The 19990-nt window shown below is 41.6% G+C and overlaps 1 protein-coding gene across 1 annotated transcript in view; it reads left to right on the forward strand.

The window, feature by feature from the left end:
• The window catches only part of LOC131836613 (E3 ubiquitin-protein ligase TRIM22-like), a 31062-nt gene extending 17687 nt beyond the window's left edge, over positions 1 to 13375 (forward strand). Inside the window, exons 7-13 of the mRNA XM_059182225.1 lie at positions 4609 to 5065; positions 5638 to 5733; positions 6376 to 6606; positions 9440 to 9462; positions 10659 to 10759; positions 11269 to 11295; positions 11546 to 13375. Of these exons, the coding sequence (XP_059038208.1) occupies positions 4609 to 5065; positions 5638 to 5733; positions 6376 to 6606; positions 9440 to 9462; positions 10659 to 10759; positions 11269 to 11295; positions 11546 to 12141 (1531 nt within the window). The 3' untranslated portion in view covers positions 12142 to 13375. The remainder of the gene's footprint in view (positions 1 to 4608; positions 5066 to 5637; positions 5734 to 6375; positions 6607 to 9439; positions 9463 to 10658; positions 10760 to 11268; positions 11296 to 11545) is intronic.
• The last annotated feature ends 6615 nt before the right edge of the window (positions 13376 to 19990 follow it).

The following is a 19990-nucleotide window of genomic DNA, read 5'->3' on the forward strand; positions in this document are numbered from 1 at the left end:
GAGACCCTTGTTTGCTTCTTGGAGGGATCATCATTATTTCTTAGGCTGAATTACTCTCATCTTCTTTCTATTCTGAGGTTTTGACTTTTCTACCTTGCTAAGGTGAGCCAGAGTAACTTTTTTTTCAGAAATAGAAAAATCTTTTTTTCTTTTCCTCCAGTGAAGTGTGTGAGATGGGGCCCTGTTTTCCCTTTTCATAAAAGCCCAAGCTCCGGGGCGCCAGGGTGGCTCAGTGGGTTAAAGCCTCTGCCTTAGGCTCAGGTCATGATCTCAGCATCCTGGAATTGAGCCCTGCATCGGGCTTTCTGCTCAACAAGGAGCCTGCTTCCCCATCTCTCTCTCTGCCTGCCTCTATGTCTACTTGCCATCTCCCTCTCTGTCAAATAAATAAATAAAATCTTAAAAAAAAAAAAAAAAGCCCAAACTCCTTGAGAGAGCCAGTAGAGACAAGAGTCCTTATATGGACTTGTGGGAGGGAAAGGAATCTTAGGGCCTGTGCCAAGGAGAAGACACTCTTGTAACTCCTCCTGATGAAGTTCTAGAACCTAGGTGAGGTTTGGTGGGCTGAGGTCCGGAGCCGATGACCAAGAAAGAATTCTTGAGACATCTTTGGTGCAAAATGGTGGTTTATTAAAGCACGGGGACAGGACCCGTGGGCAGGAAGAGCTGCTGCCCCGGGTTGTGAGGGATGGCAGGTTAAGTACCCTGCTGTTGGGGGAAGGTGAGGGGAAGGAAGGTTTCAGTGGAGTTTTCATATGCTAAAGAGGGCCTACAAGGTGCCAGGATGTTCCAGGCCTGCCGGAGGCCTTGCCCTTGCTGCTGGATCAATGTTGTCTTTAGACCAGCCATTAACATTAAGATAGTTGGGAGACTTTTTGATGGGGTGTCACAATCCTGCTATCAATCGTCTTTGTTAGTGAGATTTAGAACATTTGTAAGCCAAGGGAGACTCCTGTCTAGCAGGATTGTGAGCTCTGCAAGTTCACTATTTGCTTATTGTTCATGGCAGTCAGGGCTGCCTGAGGGATGCTACACTTATGGAGGGGAAAGGATGAAGAGGGGGTGCAAGGCGCCAGCTCCTGCTTTGTCCTCAGCCAGCCTCCTGCTCCCTCATCACTCCTATTACTCTTCTTGTACTGATAATTTCTGAAAAGTTGTCCAGAACTTTCCTGATAAATCACCACTTTTGGTTAGCCTGATGAGAGAGGCTGGATGATCAGACTGATGTCCACCTCTCCAGCTCCCACACAATCACTTGTCTCTCTGGGGCTCCAGATGCAGGGAATTTGTTCTCTTCTGAGTGAACATAGCTTACTCTCACCTCAGCAGCACCCGACGACACTCTGATGTCCACTCCTGATTTAGAACTTGTCCTCCATCATCTTAGACATACTTTTCCATTGCTAAACTCCTTACTTTTCCATTGCTAAACTCCTCACTCCATTTTCTCTGCACAGAGCTAAGGAAAGGAGTCGGTAATTTCTCAGAAAGGACTCTTACCTCTGAACACCTTGTATCATATCTCTGTGTTACATAATATTTTGATGTGTATTTTCCTTTCTTCTCCCTTTTCAAAAGTCATTGGTCTGTCTCTTACATCTAGACAAGTTTCATATCTGGTGCTTATTAATTGTTTACTCAGGGGGCTAGTACAGTGTCCAATGGATGGGAGAAAATGGGCTTTAAATTTTTTAAAATACTTTTGATTAAATTCACAAGAGCAAAAGCATATAACTGTGATGAAAAAAAAATTGTATTAACACCTACTGAACAGTCAGTAAATATTAAGCATCTATAAAGGATTATAATCTGGGTGAGTGGAGAGAAAGTAAACAAATAACAAATGAATGATGCAGTCTAAGAAAAGACAAAAATAAAGAAATAATAGCATTAAAAAAGGAAAAAGACCCATCACAGGGCTTAGTATTTATGGTGTACCCTGGTAAAGTGCTTTGTAGGTTTTTTTTTTTTTTTTTTTTAACTATTATTATGTTTGTTTAGCCAACATACAGTACATCATGAATATTTGATTCAGTGATTCACTAGTCACAGGTAACACCAGTGCAGGCTTTGCATTTTAAAATAGTTTTCAGGCTAGGTCTCAGTGTGGGAAGGTGATTTTCAGCTGAGTTTTCAAGGAATTGATGGATTTAAGATGGATTTTTTCCCCCCCGGAGTGATCAAGGAACGCATAAGGCAGCCAGTGTGGGTGGGGAAGGAGTAGGAGCTGGGCTGAGGGGATGACGCAACAGAGGGAATGTATAATGTGGACCTAAGTTGACCATGATAAAGAGTGACTCAAATTGAACGACATGTATTTGACTGGAGAAATAGTAAGATTAATGGATGCTTAAAAAAAAAAAAAAAATCATTCTTGCTGGTGGTGTGAACAGTGATGAGAGCAGATTGTATGAGATGAATGACAGTATCAGGGAAACTGGTGGGGGACCTTTTCCTGGAATTCAGGTAAAAGACTCAGGTGGATAAGATCTAATTTGAGACAGACAAGGATGAGCCTACCATACCTTATGAACTCTAAAAGAATGATCTGTAGGTCATTTGATTCTATTTCTACATTTGAAGAAAGGGAGTACTCTTATTTCTCAAGGATTTTTATATAAGGGATAAATAGGTCTAAGTGATTTGTAAATTGCAACTGATTATAAAATTGTTAGTGATGAAATTACCTCCTGATTGTGGCCCTTGCTGTGTCTGTAGGTGTCTCTGGGGATTGAATTTAAGGACATGGAAAGGCTCTGGGTGGAACAGGTGAATTGGGAGATAAATTCTTCTGGACCATTAGAGAACTGCTAATAGAAAGAGAAGATGAAAAGCTGATGAGAAAGGTCTAAGCATGTACAGAGGGATGAGGAGAAGTCTAACTTTATATATTCATGACACTGTATTCCTGTGTATGATGCACTGTTCTAGGTATTGAGGCTCCGTCAGTGCACAAAACCATGCCTGATGTATGCATGGATTGCTTTTTAGGAGGAAGAGGCAGACATTTAAAGATGCTATGTATTACATAGCAAAAATAAGAGAAATATAGCAAATATACAGCAAGCAATAGTATCAGCAGTTTTGCTATAGAGAAGTCAAAGCAGGTCCTGATAAGAGGGCTGAAGAAGAGATTGATGAAACCAAAGAGTGAGTCATGCTGAGATGGGAGAGCGGTTCCCTGCAGAGGGACAAGCAAGTGCAAAGTTTCTCTGAGGCAGCAGTGGCTTTTGTACTTTTGACTTCAAGAAACTGGAAAGAAAGGCAGGTTAGATGAAGCTCAATAGCAGTCTCCTAGGTGAAAGAATTCAGTCTCAAAAGATCACATTATAATTCTACTTATGCAAATTGACCAGAAAAGGCAAATCTATAAAAACATATGATCAATGGTTCCCCAAGGCTCAGGTTCAGAATGGGGATGACCGCTAATGGCACTCAGTTGGTTTTCAAGTGAAAACCATGTTTCAGAACACGGAAATGTTCTGAAATTGGACTGTGGGGAAAGTTATACAGTTCCCTAAGTTTGCTAGAATCATTGTATTGTACCCTTAAAATCAACGCATTTGATTTAAACATAACTTGATAAAGTTGTTTTTATTTTTGTTTTTTTTTTTGGTTGGTGAATCAACATTAAAAAAAAATAATTTTTTAATAAACATATGATGTATTATTAACTCCAGGGGTATAGGCCTATGAATCACCAGGTTTACACAGTTCACAGTACTCACATAGCACATACCTTCCCCAATGTCCATAAACCGCCCCCATCCCCCACAACCCTCAGTTTGTTTTGGGAGATTAGGAGTCTCTTATGGTTTGTCTCCCTCCCGATCCCATCTTGTTTCATTTATTACCTTCCTACCCGCCAAACTCCCCACGTTGCTTCTCTACTTCCTCATATCAGGGAGATCATATTATAATTATCTTTCTCCGATTGACAATAAAGTTGTTTTTAAAAGGTGAGTCATGCCAAACCCTAAGAGACTCAACCTCACAAAGCAAACTGAGGATTGCAGGGGGGTGGGAGGGTAGGGATAGGGTGGCTGGGTTATGGACATTGGAGAGAGTATGGGCTATTCTGAGTGCTGTGAAATGTGTAAGCCTGATGATTCACAGACCCCTGGGGCAAATAATACATTATATGTTAATTAAAAAAAAAAAAAGGTGAATCATGCAAATATCAGGGGTCGGATCACCCACACAGGAGAAGAACAGTGCAAAAACCCAGGGGCCATAGTGGATTTAGTATATTTAACAGAGAGGATGTGTTTGGGGTGGGGAAAAAAAGACAGAAAAAAATTGATGGGTTACACAATATTCTTGGTAGGAAGGGCTTCAATACCAGGAGGAGAAGAGAAACTAGCAAGCTTGCCCTGGTGGGGTGAAATTTGTCATGTAACATTAAATGAGAGGAAAGTGTTTGCAATTATTACTAAGAGCCCTTTTCATTCTGATACTGACCTATTCTTCTTGTTTGTTTTCTTTCCTTTATTGTATATTAATGTTTTGCCCATTCTGAATCTCTACATAATCAGTATCCTTTCTATTTCTGCCTTTCTTATCATGCTGCTTTCAACATTCTCTGCCCTGCAGGAGTCTGTGAGCAAGACAGGACTCCACTGTCAGGACAAGAAGAAAGGAGGGGAGCACTGCAATGAATTTTCCAGCACAGATGAACATACAGATGGAAGTGACCTGCCCCATCTGCCTGGATCTTCTGACAATGCCCCTGAGTCTGGACTGTGGCCACAGCTTCTGCCAAGCTTGCATCACTGCAAAGAGTCAGGATTCAGGGGTCCACCAAGGAGGGGAAAGCAACTGCCCAGTGTGCCAGTGCAAATACCAGTTTTGGAATCTCCGACCTAATCAGCCCCTGGCCAACATAGTGAAGAAAGTCAAAGAGAACATGAGCCCATGGCAGAAAAAGCTCTGTGAGCACCATGGAGAAAAACTCCTGATCTTCTGTAAGGAGGATGGGAAGTTAATTTGCCAGCACTGTGCCCAGTCTCTGGAGCACAGTGGTCATCAAATATTCTTCATGGAGAAGGTGGCCAAGAACTATCAGGTAGGCCCAAAGGAGAAAGTAGATGTGGCAGAAAATTACCTCAAGTGAATCCTTCACTTTTTAAAATTATTTTCTTCCCTTTGTCATCGTAGAACTGAGCTCTGCGATCTCTTTCCATATCCTTGTTTAGCTTCTGAGATTTAAAGGAAATTTTTGTGCACTCTATTTTTTTTTATCAGAAATAAGTCTAGGCTACAAAGAGAAGTTGGATGAATGGAGAAATACTCCCCAAGATGAATCTGATTTCTCCTTTGAGCAGAAGGGTTACTGGAGAACATGGTTGGTTGGATGAGGGGAACCTGTCAATGAGATGAAAGGACTTTCCTTGCTGCAGGATCAATTCTTCCTCTCGGAAGAGAGAGATTCAGGTTACTCTTGATCAAGGGATGGTCGCTTGCATCATCCAGGGATGCAGAGTATATTAACTTCTTCAGATTTTTGTCTACATCTTAGATTCTAATCACCAGTTTCATTTCTGTAACCTGTTCTCTTCTGAGATGAGTCTGATTTCTTCCCTCTATCCAGGTGCTACAAAAGCTCATAGCTTAACTCTGGTGATTCTTTTCTCACAGGAAAAGCTCCAGGCAGCACTGAAGAAACTGAGGAAGGAGCAGCCGAAAATGGAGGAGTTGGAAGCTAGCATCAGAGAGGAGAAAGCTTCCTGGAAGGCAGGAAGAGATATTTCCTGAGGGAGTACTGAGACAGAAAACTGGCAGCACCTCAGTCCAGTCACAAGGAGGCCTCTTCCTCTTTGTTACCTCAGATTAATGAGTTTGGGGGCTTCTCAACTGGTCCTCATTTCGCTCCTTTCCTGTTGAGGGTTGGGTACCAGAGAGGATACATATCACAAGTGAAACCAAATATTTGGAGGTGAAGACATGGAGGAAAGCAATGTAAAAATGACTCATGAATCCCATGTCCAGTATCCATCACCATGTCTGAGGCACGAATACTTCCAGAAAACATACCAAGGAAAGCCCTGTGTTCCCTATTTAGGAGCTGTGGGTGGAAAGAGTTCCTAGGCAGTGTGGCATGATTACCCAGGACAGGTGTCTGCAATCCTAGCCTCATCCAGGTCTTGCTTTGTGTCTCGGGGTGGGCCTCGTTAAAGCAGACTTTAATATATTCCTTTGGGAGAAACTCAGGAGAAAAGAGTTGGGAAATGGTTTTCTCAGTAGTTGTTCTCTGACTGTTCCCTTCTCTTTGAGAAGTCCCTGAAGTAAATAGTTCTTGTCTTGGCACCCAGGCCCAGATAATGTAAGCTCTTGGCCAGACAGACTGACTGCCTCTTTCTCTTCTCATCCCCAAAGAATCATATGCAGACTGAGAGACAAAGGATTCTGAAAGGGTTTAATGACATGAGAGCAACCCTGGACAGCGAGGAGAAGAGGGTGCTACAAAAGCTGGAGGAAGATGAAGTGAATGTGCTGGATAACTTGGTAGTGGCCAGAGACCAACTGGCCCAGCAGAAGCAGTGCTTAAGGGAGCTCATCTCAGATATTGAACATCAGATATGGGGGTCATCAGTAGACACAGTGCAGGTAAGGTTTGGGTTGGAGCTCCACATGATGAGATTCAGGGTAAACAGAGAGAGAATATTTTCTTCAAGGCTCTTGGGCCTCTCAGTATACCTTCTGTGTCATTTCAAGGGTCATAGGGATAATTCAAAGTATGAATGACAAAGGAAATTGCCATTGTTTGTAATTTATGAAAGGCAGTGCAAAAAATTTGGAGAGAAATTCTTTTTTTTTTTTTTTTAAGATTTTATTTATTCATTTGTCAGAGAGAGAGCGAGAGCAAGCACAGGCAGACAGAGTGGAAGGCAGAGTCAGAGGGAGAAGCAGGCTCCCTGCGGAGCAAGGAGCCCGATGTGGGACTCGATCCGAGGACACTGGGATCATGACCTGAGCCAAAGGCAGCTGCTTAACCAACTGAGCCACCCAGGTGTCCCTGGAGAGAAATTCTTTATAAGCTCCCATTATCTGTCTTCTTGCATTTGTAAGGCATCTCTTCACTAAGTTTAATCAAATACCACAAATCTTTGTTTATGTTTGATTTTCTTGTTGTTGTTGAGTCCAGACTGTGCAAAACCTGTGGTTTTGATTTGCATTTCCAAGTGTAGACCAATAATGTTGAACATCTTTCCATGCAGTTTATTGGAGATTTGTATATCTTCTTTGGAGAAATATCTATTCAAATTCTTTCCCCATTTTTCCAATTGGGTTGTTTGCTTTTTATTGTTGAGTTGTAGAAGTTTGTTGTATGTTCTCTATACTAATACCTTATCAGATATATGATTTGCAAATATCTTATCCCTTTTTGTACATTGTCTCTTCACTGTCTTCCTGGTGTCCTTTGATGCACAGAAATTTTTAACTTTGGTGTGGTCCAACTTAATTATTTTTCTTTTATTCCCTGTCCTTTTCTTCCTGTCATATCCAAGAAATCATTACAGATCCAATATTGTGAAGATTTTTCTTTTTCTTTTCTTCAGTGTTATACTTTCAGATCTTAAGTTTAGATCTTTAATTGCTCTTACATCATAATTTATATGTGATATTAGTCATCCATGTTTAATATTATTGTAACTGTTGTATTATATTCAGCCTTTTTAGGGAGAAATAATTTGGTAAAAAGGGTGAGGAGATGACAGTGAAGAAATGGGTTGTATGGGACATCTGTCCAATCTTAATTCAATTAATTCATTTTTTTTTCTTGGTAACAACCTCTTGATTGACCCATTAAGAACCATCCTCATCCTCAGTCCATGGAGTTAGGGTTTATAAAATCGGTAGCATCAGGCATGTATGTGTCTCTCAATTCTAGGTAAATCAGAATATGAGATTCCCATATGCTTACCAATGATGCAGTACTTATTTTAAGATAGGGACCTGACCCAATTTAGGTCAATGATTTTTATGCCTTAGAATTTTACTATCATGACTAGAAAGAGAAGTTCCCTTTTTCAGCAAGTAATATATCAGATATTATCATTTAAAGCAGGAGATTCAAGTTGATTCCATACAGAGTCTAAAAAGAAAGCCAATATTGCAGGTGGAAAATAGAATTTGAGAAAAAAAGATTCTGATGACAAGATTTTCATTTAAAAACCTAGCTATGACTAAAGTTACACCTGCCCCAGAATTTATTCTTCTTTTCTTTTTTTCCATTTTATTTTATTTTATTTCTTTTTAGTGTTGCAGCATTCATTGATTATGCATCACACCCAGTGCTCCATGCAATATGATTCTTCTATCTTTTAACTTTAAACCGGTTTTAGTCATATACAATAACAAAAAAAAAGCCTAATACAGAGAATAAAACTTTATCTGAGGACCTAGAGCCAACTGATGGTCAAGACTTTGTTGGTATAAATGGGTTAGGCTGGAGAGAGGGAAACCAAATATATTGGTACATTTCTGTTCAACAAATTAGGCAAATAACGGCTATGCTGGGAATAAAAAGATGGCTAAAAGATTTTGAGGATATAAGCTGGACTGGCTTAATACAATATTAGAATTCAGAGTAGACTATTATAGTTTCTAAAGCCGTGACTGAGTAGATATTGGTATCATTTTGGACAGTGGGATGTAAATAGTTGGGAAATAGTAACCTACATTTTAGACTTCCTAGGGTTCTGGTTCCTGTGGCTTATTTCATGCTTAAAAACTGGAGAGAGTAACTGTCGGCAATATAGAGGACATATATAGAATGAGTAGAGGGAAGCCAGAGAAACATTTGTTTGAAGTTCTTTATTACTTGTACCTGCAGTGAAAGAAAATATACTTTTGGAGAACTATTATTATTAATTTATCATCTTTGACTCTCCAGAGCCTGGAATGATGTCTGGCTAATATGGGTTTCACCTTTATTTCTCTCTAGAATACATAAAAGCATGATGAATTAATGAGGTCTCCTCATGAATGTATTTTTTGTAATGTCAAAGTTTCTTATCTACTTGTTAAATGTATCACACCTCCAAGTACTCGAAATCATCTTTCTAACATCCTTACATGAGCCCTTGGGATGGTTGATCTCAGTCTTATCTCTATATTTTGTTCTTCATATTCTGATAATCTATTTATTCACCTCATACCAAGGAGCTTTAGGGGTCTAAGGTGGAGAAAACTTTTTAATTTAGGAGATCTTATAACTCTTGGAGGGTTGTCAGACAAAATACAGGATGCATAATTAAATTTTAATTTCAGATAAATAATAAGTTGTTTTCTTATAGTAGAAGGGCATTCTGGTATCCTAAATATTACAAGAGGTATACTTAAACTAAAGTATCTTAAATTAAATTTTAATTAGCCATTTTTATTTTCTAAATATGGCAATCCTATACATGACTCATGTTTTCTCTCTTCTCCCCAGGATATGATTAATGTCATGAAAAGGTATGTGTAGGAGACCAGGTATGGTCCTTTTTTTATGTGAAGACAGAATTATAGCCATAAGAGTTATTGGGATCAATCAGAATAAAAAAAAAAAAAAAGTCACCAAGCTGGGGAATTTGGGAATTATATCATTACAAATTTTTGATCACGGATGAAGATTTTCAGTGGAATTGGGGTGGTAGGAGGTCACAGAGCTAGGGCCAACGAGATCATGGTTTCACTCATTCTGGTCAAACCTGTCTCTGCTGCAGTTTGTTTCCATATTTCATGGGTGCCTATCTTATTTCAGAGAAGACCCTATCCTCCCTCTGCCAAGCCCCCAAATTTTCCACAAGGACAGCTCCTCTGCATTTATTTTCTTCCTGATATTAGAAGAAACAAGGTCTTTCTAGTGGTTTTATTTGCACTTCCAAAAAAAAAGTCTCTAGTCTTGGAGAATAGTGGCTTCATCCTAATGCCAATAATTAATCTCTTCTTGCTTACATATATTAACATCTTGTAGAAAATACATTTTTCTGTCTAATGTTGCCTACCCACTTGGCGACATCAAGGTCTTCCTAAACACATGAAATTCAGACCACCATTCATTTGGTTGTCATATCTTCTTCTTTTCCAGATGTTTGTAATGTTTCCCCAGAGAATATAACCTTAAATATTATTTATTATCTGGACATCTGTACTGGGATAAAAGGCTTTGGAGACCCTTCACACTTTTAATACAGGAGCTCCATACTTGATAACCTAAATCCTTCTGTAGCCAAGCTCTGGAGCTTCTTACTGATCACATGTCTGGGAACTCACATCTCTGGCCTGTCCCTGGTAGAACCACTACATGGCAATGACTTCTTTGTATATCAAATACTTTTTTTAGAAGTATCAACACCTCTTAAAGGCACCATTATTTCATCTAGCTTTATTATGAAAAGACAGAGTATGTGGTTAATTTTTCCATTTTAGGAGGAAGAACATGAGTTTCTTTGAGGTGAAGACCCTCTGAAGATCACACAGAGGGTAAATGGAAAGGTAGACATGAGCATATTCCCTCTGGTTGCAGCATCAGGGGTCTCCCCAAACCCTCTTCCCCGGATCTCCAGTGGAGGAGATTCAAGTGCATCAGTGGAGCAAAAAGTAAGGGAAACGGTCTCGCTGAGACTTAAGGTCAGAAGTATGGGGTGATCAATTTTTGTCTTCTCTAGGAGTGAGAGGTGGACCTTGAAGAAGCCAAATATTGTTTCCAAGAAACTGAAGAGTACATTCCGAATTCCAGATCTGAGTGGGATGCTGCAAGTGTTTAAAGGTAAGGGGAATCAGAGGAAGGTTGCAGGTGTGGAATTCTTGTAGTATCAAGCAAAATAAGGCACAATAAGGGGGAGGATGTTTTTAGATGGAAGAAGATGGAGGCCTGAGAAGGAGAGCTAGATCTCTCTCTTTTTTTTTTTTTTTTTTTAAAGATTTTATTTATTTATTTGACAGAGAGAAATCACAAGTAGATGGAGAGGCAGGCAGAGAGAGAGGGAAGCAGGCTCTCCGCTGAGCAGAGAGCCCGATGCGGGACTCGATCCCAGAACTCTGAGATCACGACCTGAGCCGAAGGCAGCGGCTTAACCCACTGAGCCACCCAGGCGCCCCGGAGAGCTAGATCTCTTACGCTGAAAGACCTAAGGGGGAATGGGCAAAGTGTCTGGTTCATTCACCAGTTCATAGCCTCACAGAACTCCCCTCCCTACCCTCATCCTAGTGAGAAGATAGGTATCAGTGTTTACTCCTTTGTTTCTAAGAACATCATTGAAACTTTTGTCATTTCAGAGCTGACAGAGGTCCAACGCTACTGGGGTAAGAAGGAGTTACAGGTTCTTCAAATCACCATATTATGATCCCTTTTTAGACATTGTGGGTACTATGAGGTCCTGTGGTCTTAGCCTCATGTATTCCTCCCCAAACATATGACAGTTCGTAAGTGTTTTACTCATCTCTGACCCACCACATAAGTTCCCCCCAGTCCATTCCTTACATCCTCCCTCACAATGTCACAAGACACACCTACTCCATATCCATCACCTGACCCTCTCATTTTTTCTTACAGTGGATGTGTTGCTGAAGCCAGTCAATGCTATTTCGAATATTGCCATTTCTGCTGATAAAAGACAAATGACAACTGTGCACAACTTCTCTCTTAAAAATGTATTTATATGTGATTTCTCTGCTTTTGATGTCTTGGGCTACCAACATTTTTCCTCAGGGAAGTATTACTGGGAAGTAGATGTGTCTGAAAAGATTGCCTGGATCCTTGGGGTGTACAGTAAAGCAAGAAACCTCAAGAGAAAAGAGAGTTCTGGGTTTGTTTTTGATCCAAATGTAAATCGTCCAGATGTTTACTCCAGATACAAACCTCAGTTTGGCTACTGGGTTATTGGTTTACAAAATGAATCTGAGTATAAGGTCTTTGAGGAGTCTTCCACCTCTGATCCCAGGATCTTGACTCTTTTCATACCTGTTCCTCCCTGTCGTATTGGGGTTTTCCTTGACTATGAAGCACGTGTTGTCTCATTTTTCAATGTCACAAACCATGGGTCACTCATCTACAGGTTTTCTAATTGTCAGTTTTCTCATGCTGCTTATCCATATTTCAATCCTTGGAATTGTCAACGCCCCATAACCTTGTGCCCACCGAGTTCCTAAACTTTCTCAGTCCCTCACCCACTTCTGTGTAGCACCCCTTGTCCTGGGGTTCATCTACAACTGAGCTCATCTGCACCATTCTGAACATGTCTTCCTTCTTTTCTCCATCTTTCATTTTAGAATGTTTTTGAGATAGTCTGCCAGGACTGCTGTCACAAAATACCACAGAATGGGAGGCTCAAACAACAGAAATTTCTTGTCTCACAGTTCTGGAGGCTGGAAGTCTAAGACCAAGGTGTCAGCAGAGTTGGTTTTTCCTGAGGGCTGTGAGGGAAGAGTATATTCCTCACCTTGTAGACGCCTATCTTCTCATCTTCCCAATATGTATTTTTATGTTCCCAAATCTCTCTTTTTCTAAGGACACCAGTCAGATTGGAAAAGGACCCACCCTAATTACATCATTTTAATTTAGTCACCCCTGTAAAGAACCTATTTCCAAAAAGTCACATTCTCAAGTATTGGGGGTTAGGATTGTAACACAGGAATTTGGGTGGAACACAAGTCAACTCAACAGTCTTTTATACATCCCTACCATGCAGTGAAAGCTTGAGGTTTTCCTTCCTAATATTTTGTCTTCATTAGGGGAGAATGCTTTCTTTTTCCTTATTAGTTTTTGCTTAGTATTAGGAGAGAATGCTTTTTTGCAAAGGGAACACATCTAATCCCTTTTATAGAAAGAGCAGTATTGCTGTACCTCCTCTGACATCTCCTTTCCACATTCCCTCTGTTTAAGGGAATTAACAAAGGAAAAATTATAAATTCTATCCAAGTGCATAGGGCATAGAACAGTGCATAGGAATCTGTCACTAGGTAATAAATCCTTCAGAGTGTGTTGCTTTACCAATAACACCCCTTTATGTATCACAGAGTTAAAGCAGAAGTGCATAAGTAAAATATATAGTAAGAGTAGATTTTTGGTACTCAGAGTTTCTAAGGTCAAATCTTGTCTCTTTACTTATAAGCTGTGTAAATTTGAACAAGTCTCTTAGCACCTCTTGCTCTCATTTTCCTAAAAAAAAAAAAAAAAAAAAAAATTGATGTTAAAGATTGTACCTATTTCGTAGAGTCACATTGAGAAATCAAATTTTATTAGAGGTGAAGCACTTACCTCAGAGTCTTATATGTAAGAATAAATATCTGTTACTGCTGGAAAAATACAAGCTGTATCGATGAGAATTTTGTTTGTTTGTTTGTTTGTGTTTGGTCTTGCTTTAATAAATGATAATTGACTCTATTGAAGTCTCATTTCTCAGGTCCCCAAATCCCATGCGGACAGTATGAGTTTTCATGATGTGTCCTATAGAGAGGGTCAGGACTAGGCTCATCTGTGCTTATGAGAGACAGCCTTCCGGTGCTCAGTCTTTGTCCTCATGGTGCAAATCATGAATAGGCCACTGCATTTACCTTCCTCTGTACCTTTCCCCTGCTTCTCTGCCTTCTCTCACTTCTCCTTCTCCCCCACTTCCCCTCTCCTCCTCCTCCTTCTCCCTTCTCACCCCCTTTCTCTTTTCCCCTTTCCCAATTACCTCCTTCTCCCCCTACTCCTTCTCCCTCTTCTATTCCTTCTCCCCCTTCTCCTCCTCCATCTTCTCCTCCTTCTCCTTCATTAGAGAATATGAATGAACGATAGAACTACCTAGAAGAGTGAAAACACAGATTGTTCTTTGAGAAGCACGTTTTATAAATTAGGACAGGCTAGGCCACTATGCAAAATTTGAATCAAGATTTGCAGGACATGACAGAAAAATGAGAATCTTGGCCATGCTGGATGAAAATGAGTATGTCTGGCATGGGAGCAATGTCCATATCTTTGCATGTCTATCTGTGTGGTGTACATATATACATATGGGTATATATACATAGAATCATTTGTGTAAATACATGAACATATATTAACGTTATCCTGGTTAATCCTAACAAATATCCTAAGAGGGAGAAATTTACATCAGGAGATTAAAATAATTTATAAACTGAAAAAAAAAAGGAGTTTATAAGCCATTAAAATTTTCTCCTATGTTCCAACAGCTAATGAGTAGGAGAGGCAGAATTAGTATCAGTTGTGTGTTACTCTCCTGTGCAACACACCACAGAGAAGGCAGCAGTCTGACTCCCAAGGTGTGGGGAAAAAGGGAGAGCCTGGAAATGTTACCTGTAGGGGAAGCTTGGTGAATCTTAGGGAAAACTGGAGGTGCCATGAAATGCAATTTGATATGCTCATTGCATCTAGCCTAAATGAGACAGAAGTAGGTTATGACCATAGACAATATTATGGTGAGCTTCTTCATGGTTAGCGTGTTACTGCAGATGACATGAAGAAAGTATCCCTGCCCTCTGTGTAGATGGTGAACATTGGCATTGGAGGTCCTAAGGCGGAACTCTGAAAACAGATCAAATTTTGTATAATGATGATATAGCTCCTTTGCGGCCCTTATCAAATTAAATAAGTTCTGTGGGATTCAATTTCTCCTGTATAAAATAAATAAAAATATTAAAACTTACCAGATGGGGATGTTGTGGGATTTAAATACTAGGATATTTGCGATAACCTGCTGTTTTCTAGTACATAAGCAGTGCCCCAGAGTCATGCCAATTTGTGCTTTTTATTGGTTTCTTTTCTGACTTGATATAAATGATTTTAAGAAAGCACATTCATTCATTCTAAAATCATTAACTTTGCTCTATTTCAAGAAATAGAATAATTTGAGTAACAAAACACAGTCTTTCAAATTTCCTTCTATCGAGTTTTAAAGTAAATAATAGAGTATTGTAAAAATAACTTCATTCTCCTCATCTCCTATAATCATGGTAAGCCCCTTCAACTTAACATATTAGGTAAAAATGTATTCATATTCTCCTGGTTTGCAACAAACTAACACAAATTCACTGAGGGGCTTAACTTTTAGGTTTAAAAGAATGCACAGTTACTCTATCACAGTTTCTGTGGATCAGCAGTCTGGGCACAGTTTTCTGGGTTGTCTCCTTTAGCATCTCCCTGGGATGTGTACAAGGTGCTTCCTGAGATAACAGGCGAGAGCAGGGAATGGCCTAGATCTAAACTAACTTGGGATTTTGGAGCATTCAGTTCCTTGCACTTGCAAGACTGAGACCCTCAGCTTGTACAGAGGGTCCAAACTTCCATAGGAAACTCATAATGTGGCTGTTACTTCTTCAAGGCCAGCAGGAGAAAGACAGCACCTCTAGGGAGACAACCTTAGATAAAGTCACCTACCCACTGTAGTGATGGACCATCACCTTTACCACATTCCGCTGACCACAAGGAATTCACACATTCTGCCCTCTCTCTAGGGGAAGGGATTGCACAAAGTCATGAACACCAGGGGTCTCTTCAGCCAGAGGGGTTTGAAGACAGCTAGGTGAACTGTCTCCCAGCCACTGCCCAGTGTCCTCTGCCATGTGGGGACAGCCCATGGGTGTCCAGGAGCTGAATGACTGAACACAGGCCCCAGGCCCTGACAGGCACTCTGTGTGGGAGGCAGATGCTGATACTTCAGAACAAAAAGAAAGAGTGTAGAGTCCTTTGGAATCCATTCACCCAGCCGCCCTAAAAGTTGTAGGAGCCTTAATTAGATCCTCTCTGGAGGCAGGAGATGTTGCTTCAGTTTGGAATCGTGAGAGGCACTGTGTGGCTGCCTGAGTGCAAGCCCTGTCCTTGCGAGGGCATTAGTGGCCCTGACAGCAGCTGCTGGCCCAGAAGAACACCAGCAGCAGCCAGTGCTCCCTGGCATGGCCAGCAAAGCATGGGGGAGGCTTGGACTCAGCTCACATCAGTCTGCCCCCTCTGTGCCACCTGCTTTCCAGTCCCTACCTGTGTCCCAATCCTGAGGGCCACCCCTGTGACTCATCCAGGGACCAGGCCTTCCTGTGGTCCCCAGGATGGTGGGAGGGCCTTGCCACTTTGCCTGCATGTTTCTGTTTTCAGATATCACCAAGACTAGGTGTTCAGTGGATGGCCCTCTGTCCCTAGTAAGGACCAGATCCTTTTGCCAAGGTTAGAACTCAATAGGAAGATTAAAGAGAATTGCATTTTTTAGGTATTTTATAGAGCCATGTACTGGTTACTGTGATCCCCGGCAGCAAAATGAAGGAAAAACATAATAGTTTCTGATTTGGGGTCAGAAGCCACCACCAATTAGATAAAGTAAACTATTCAGGACACTTGATTAAGATGGAAGGTAAGGAGGACTTTATTCCAAGGAGGCTACTGCAAGGGGGTTCTGTAGTGGGGGGAGAGAGATTAGCCCAACTCTGAATGCAATAAGGGAAAGTGAGGATTTATAGCTAAGGAGCAGGATGAGATGTTAGTAGATGGAAAATTACTAACATTACTAAGAAAATCACTAAAAGGGTACATATTGCTGAAATGACCAACAGAATATTTGTTGAAGGCAGTCCAGGGTGATAAGATGTTGAAGCGTGTTCAGACCAGGGGTAGCAATTTCCAGAAAATGCAGCAGGATTCTAGACATGCAGAGGAGGACAGTGGAAGCCTGAAAGGGCCCAGCCGAGAAGAGAGTTTAGAGGATCCTGACTGAGTTCGATCAAGGAGAGAATTGTCACGACCCAAGACTTTGCCCAAGTCCGACAATGGGCAGGTGTCTGTGGGCCCCTGCAGCCTTCTATTGTGATGTCCCTCACTGCTGAATGTATTACTGGTATGGATAAATTGTCTGTGCACATCTTTGTTAATCCTTTGCCCCCACGCCACCATAGCGACGTTTTTGTGCGACATGTGGAAGACTGCAAACCTCCCTGATTTGGGGTCTATAGCAAATGGCCTGGCTTTTTCATTGGGCCTCTAGAGACCTTTAGACTGGCATATAAAACAAGCCTCCTCACGGAGATGGGCATTTAGAGAAAAACCCGTTCTGCTCCTACTAAATTTTTATGATTCCTATGGATGCTCAGCAGAGAGGACCCCACACTTGTCCAAGGGAACAATCAGTGAGCAGACCCTGATTGTCAACTAAACGTGGAGACCAACATGTCCTCCACCCCAGAGCCAACAGGTATGTATCCAATCTTCTGAATTCAGGTGAGGACAGCCTTTGAAATTCTAGACACCGTCTTGCATCGGTCCTACCCACGCAGACTGCTGGGGGACAAGACGATGCTGAAAGAGTGCAAAAAGCCTGTCCCATCCCACCTCTCAGACTACATCACTGCCCAAGGACAGATTCCCCAGACTAAGGGGTGGAGTATATTGTTGGCGGGTAGAATGCCCTGCCCCACATCAAACCTCAGGGCTCATCAGAGAATCTCATCCGGTCCTGCCTATACTTGACACTTTCATTCCATGTGTCCTGGCCATACCATAATTTCCACTGACTCAAGCCCCTCTCTCCAGACCCTACAATGTCACATTTGTTTCCTGTTGTCTCTGATAATGGCCCTGGGTTTGCAGCCCAAGCTACAAATCATGGACCTAATCATGGGATGTGTAGTGGACTCTTCATGCTTCATGCCGCACTCAAGCCACAGGGGAAACTGAGGATTTTCATGGACAGTTAATGGATGAGATTTTGCAGCTGATGGTAAGAGATAAGACAACCCCAGCCTGGACTACACATCTCAGATAAACAATCTGGCTTCGCAATTCTCCCAAAAGGACGTTTCTCACTTGCTCCTCAACTTTGGTCAGGTTTTTGCTCCTTTCCTTCAGTTATATATCCTTCTTTTACAATTTTAACATCTTGGTGTTTGTGGAGGACTCTACAAGGGCCAGCGAATCTCTTCAACCCCTTTCTAAAGATTCAAGCGGATACAAGATTAATATGACAGCAAGGGATGAGAGATTTAAAACTTTTGTGCTGACCAATCCTTTAACATGATGTGTCTTGCTGATTAAGATGGAAAAAATGGTTTCCTATATAAATGCTTTTGTCACCTTACATAGAATCCTTTTGGACTAAAAGGTTTGGATGAAAATAGGGCATTTCAAGAAACATAAAGTTCATTTTTTAAAAGCGACTCGATAGCAACAATATAGGAAAATGAATAACAAACAACAGAGCAAAAATCCTAAACTCTGGGATCTAGCGAGGCCTGATAAAGGGGGAAAGACATCAATGGTCTTTCTGATCTTTCAGAATGGACCCTGAAAGCTTTGCCCTGTTCCTGAATTGAATGTTGGGGTACTGACTTTCTGAGCTCTTATGAGGACCTCTGGATTCAGACTGACTGTGGGGCCAGCAGTCACACAACAGAACACACAGATGTCATTCATGCCATAAGGCTGATGAACTGGTACTGTACAGACCTATTTTACTGTCCCTGCTCCCCTTCCCCCAGGGGACTTGAAAACAAGTCCCAGAAACCAGCTCCAGGTGTGGAGGCCAATTAAAACAAGGCTGTACCCACCTCGAGTCTAGCCCCGACATAAGTACAGCCATCTTGGCAAAGCAAAAGCTGGCACCTTGCACTGTAAGAGTGGGTTAGCATGAGAATGGCCATCCTGAAGGCTGGGAAGCCATTTTACTGACTGTCCCTAACAGGCCTACACTGTGACACTACGTAGAAAACTTGAGATAAGAGATGGTGGTACCATAGGGACCAAATGTTAAAGAAAAACAAATAGTTACCTTGCAGAGATCACAATCCTGCAAGACAGGAGCCTCCCTTGGTTTGCAAATGTCCTGGTGATTTACAACAAAAAGGCTATCTTTTCAATATCTCAGTTTCCAGAGACAAATGGCTCAGTTCCTCAAGGCCTAAGGTCCCCCTCCCCATCATAAACCTGAGGAAGGATGAGGCAGAAGGAAATAAAGCTAAATTTCTTTTATACCTAAATCACACTTAACCCCCAGGATGGCGCCTGGGTGATGCCGGGTGGTGGGGAGGAGCAAAAAAAAAAAAAGATTAAACAAAGTTAAACTGTCAAAGTGGGGCGCAAGACATGTATGTAGCTATGAAAAAGTGCCTTGAAAATGCTATATAAACCCTTGGCTTTGAGTGCTCGGGGTCCTTGTTGAAACCCGCTGTGCCGGGCAGATACTTGGACCCCAGCTAGCTGGAAATAAACCTCGCTGTGTGACTTGCATTATTGAGAGTGTTGTCTGTCTAATTGAAAGCTGGTTGACTCCGTTCCCGAACAGTACCACGCACAAACCAGACTGAAACTGACCATCTGTTGTCGTTCTGAAACCAATCAATTCTAAGTGGAATAATTAGGTCTGGATCGGGAACCAAAAGGCAGGAGCTCGGTCAGCCTGCTTCACGATGATAGATGTCCTGCTTGGGGTGCCCTCACTCTGTAAACCCTGTTTCTAAAGTGACCACATGGGCCCCCTGGGATTATACTTCTTGTATGTGAACGTGACCATCCTGATCTCACCTCAATCCCTCTGAACACTGTGCTGTACCCAAAGTTGTGCTGTGTTTGACTCAATGCCTTGGACCAGATGGGAAAGGATTCCTATAGAAACAGGGAGGAAGCGTCCTGGCTCTCTAAAGTAAACCCTATTGGCTATGAGACTTCTTTCTCTGGCTTGGTAACTGTGGAGACCCGTGGTTATATTCAGTTCTTCAGACAGGTCTCATCCTACTCAGAGGGGTCTTGATACTTGTCGGGCTCCCTGCTGCCCCAGACTAATTACTCAGTTACTGACAGAACCTCTCCAAGTCGCACCCATTAGGGTCGTGATGGGGTAGACTGTTTCTTGGTTGGGTCCTGAAAATTTAAGGAATGAAATGAAGGATTTTAGCTCAGGCTGACATCCTATGTGTAATTTCTCAGGCCCGTCCCTTGACGATTGAGAGAACTCAACTACAGAGGGCAGGCCTCCCAGGGCAAAAAAACCCTCCCACACATGATGTGGTGCACAGCCATGAA

Source organism: Mustela lutreola, chromosome 1, assembly GCF_030435805.1.
Source record: "Mustela lutreola isolate mMusLut2 chromosome 1, mMusLut2.pri, whole genome shotgun sequence".
In the NCBI taxonomy this organism is placed as follows: Eukaryota; Metazoa; Chordata; class Mammalia; order Carnivora; family Mustelidae; genus Mustela; species Mustela lutreola.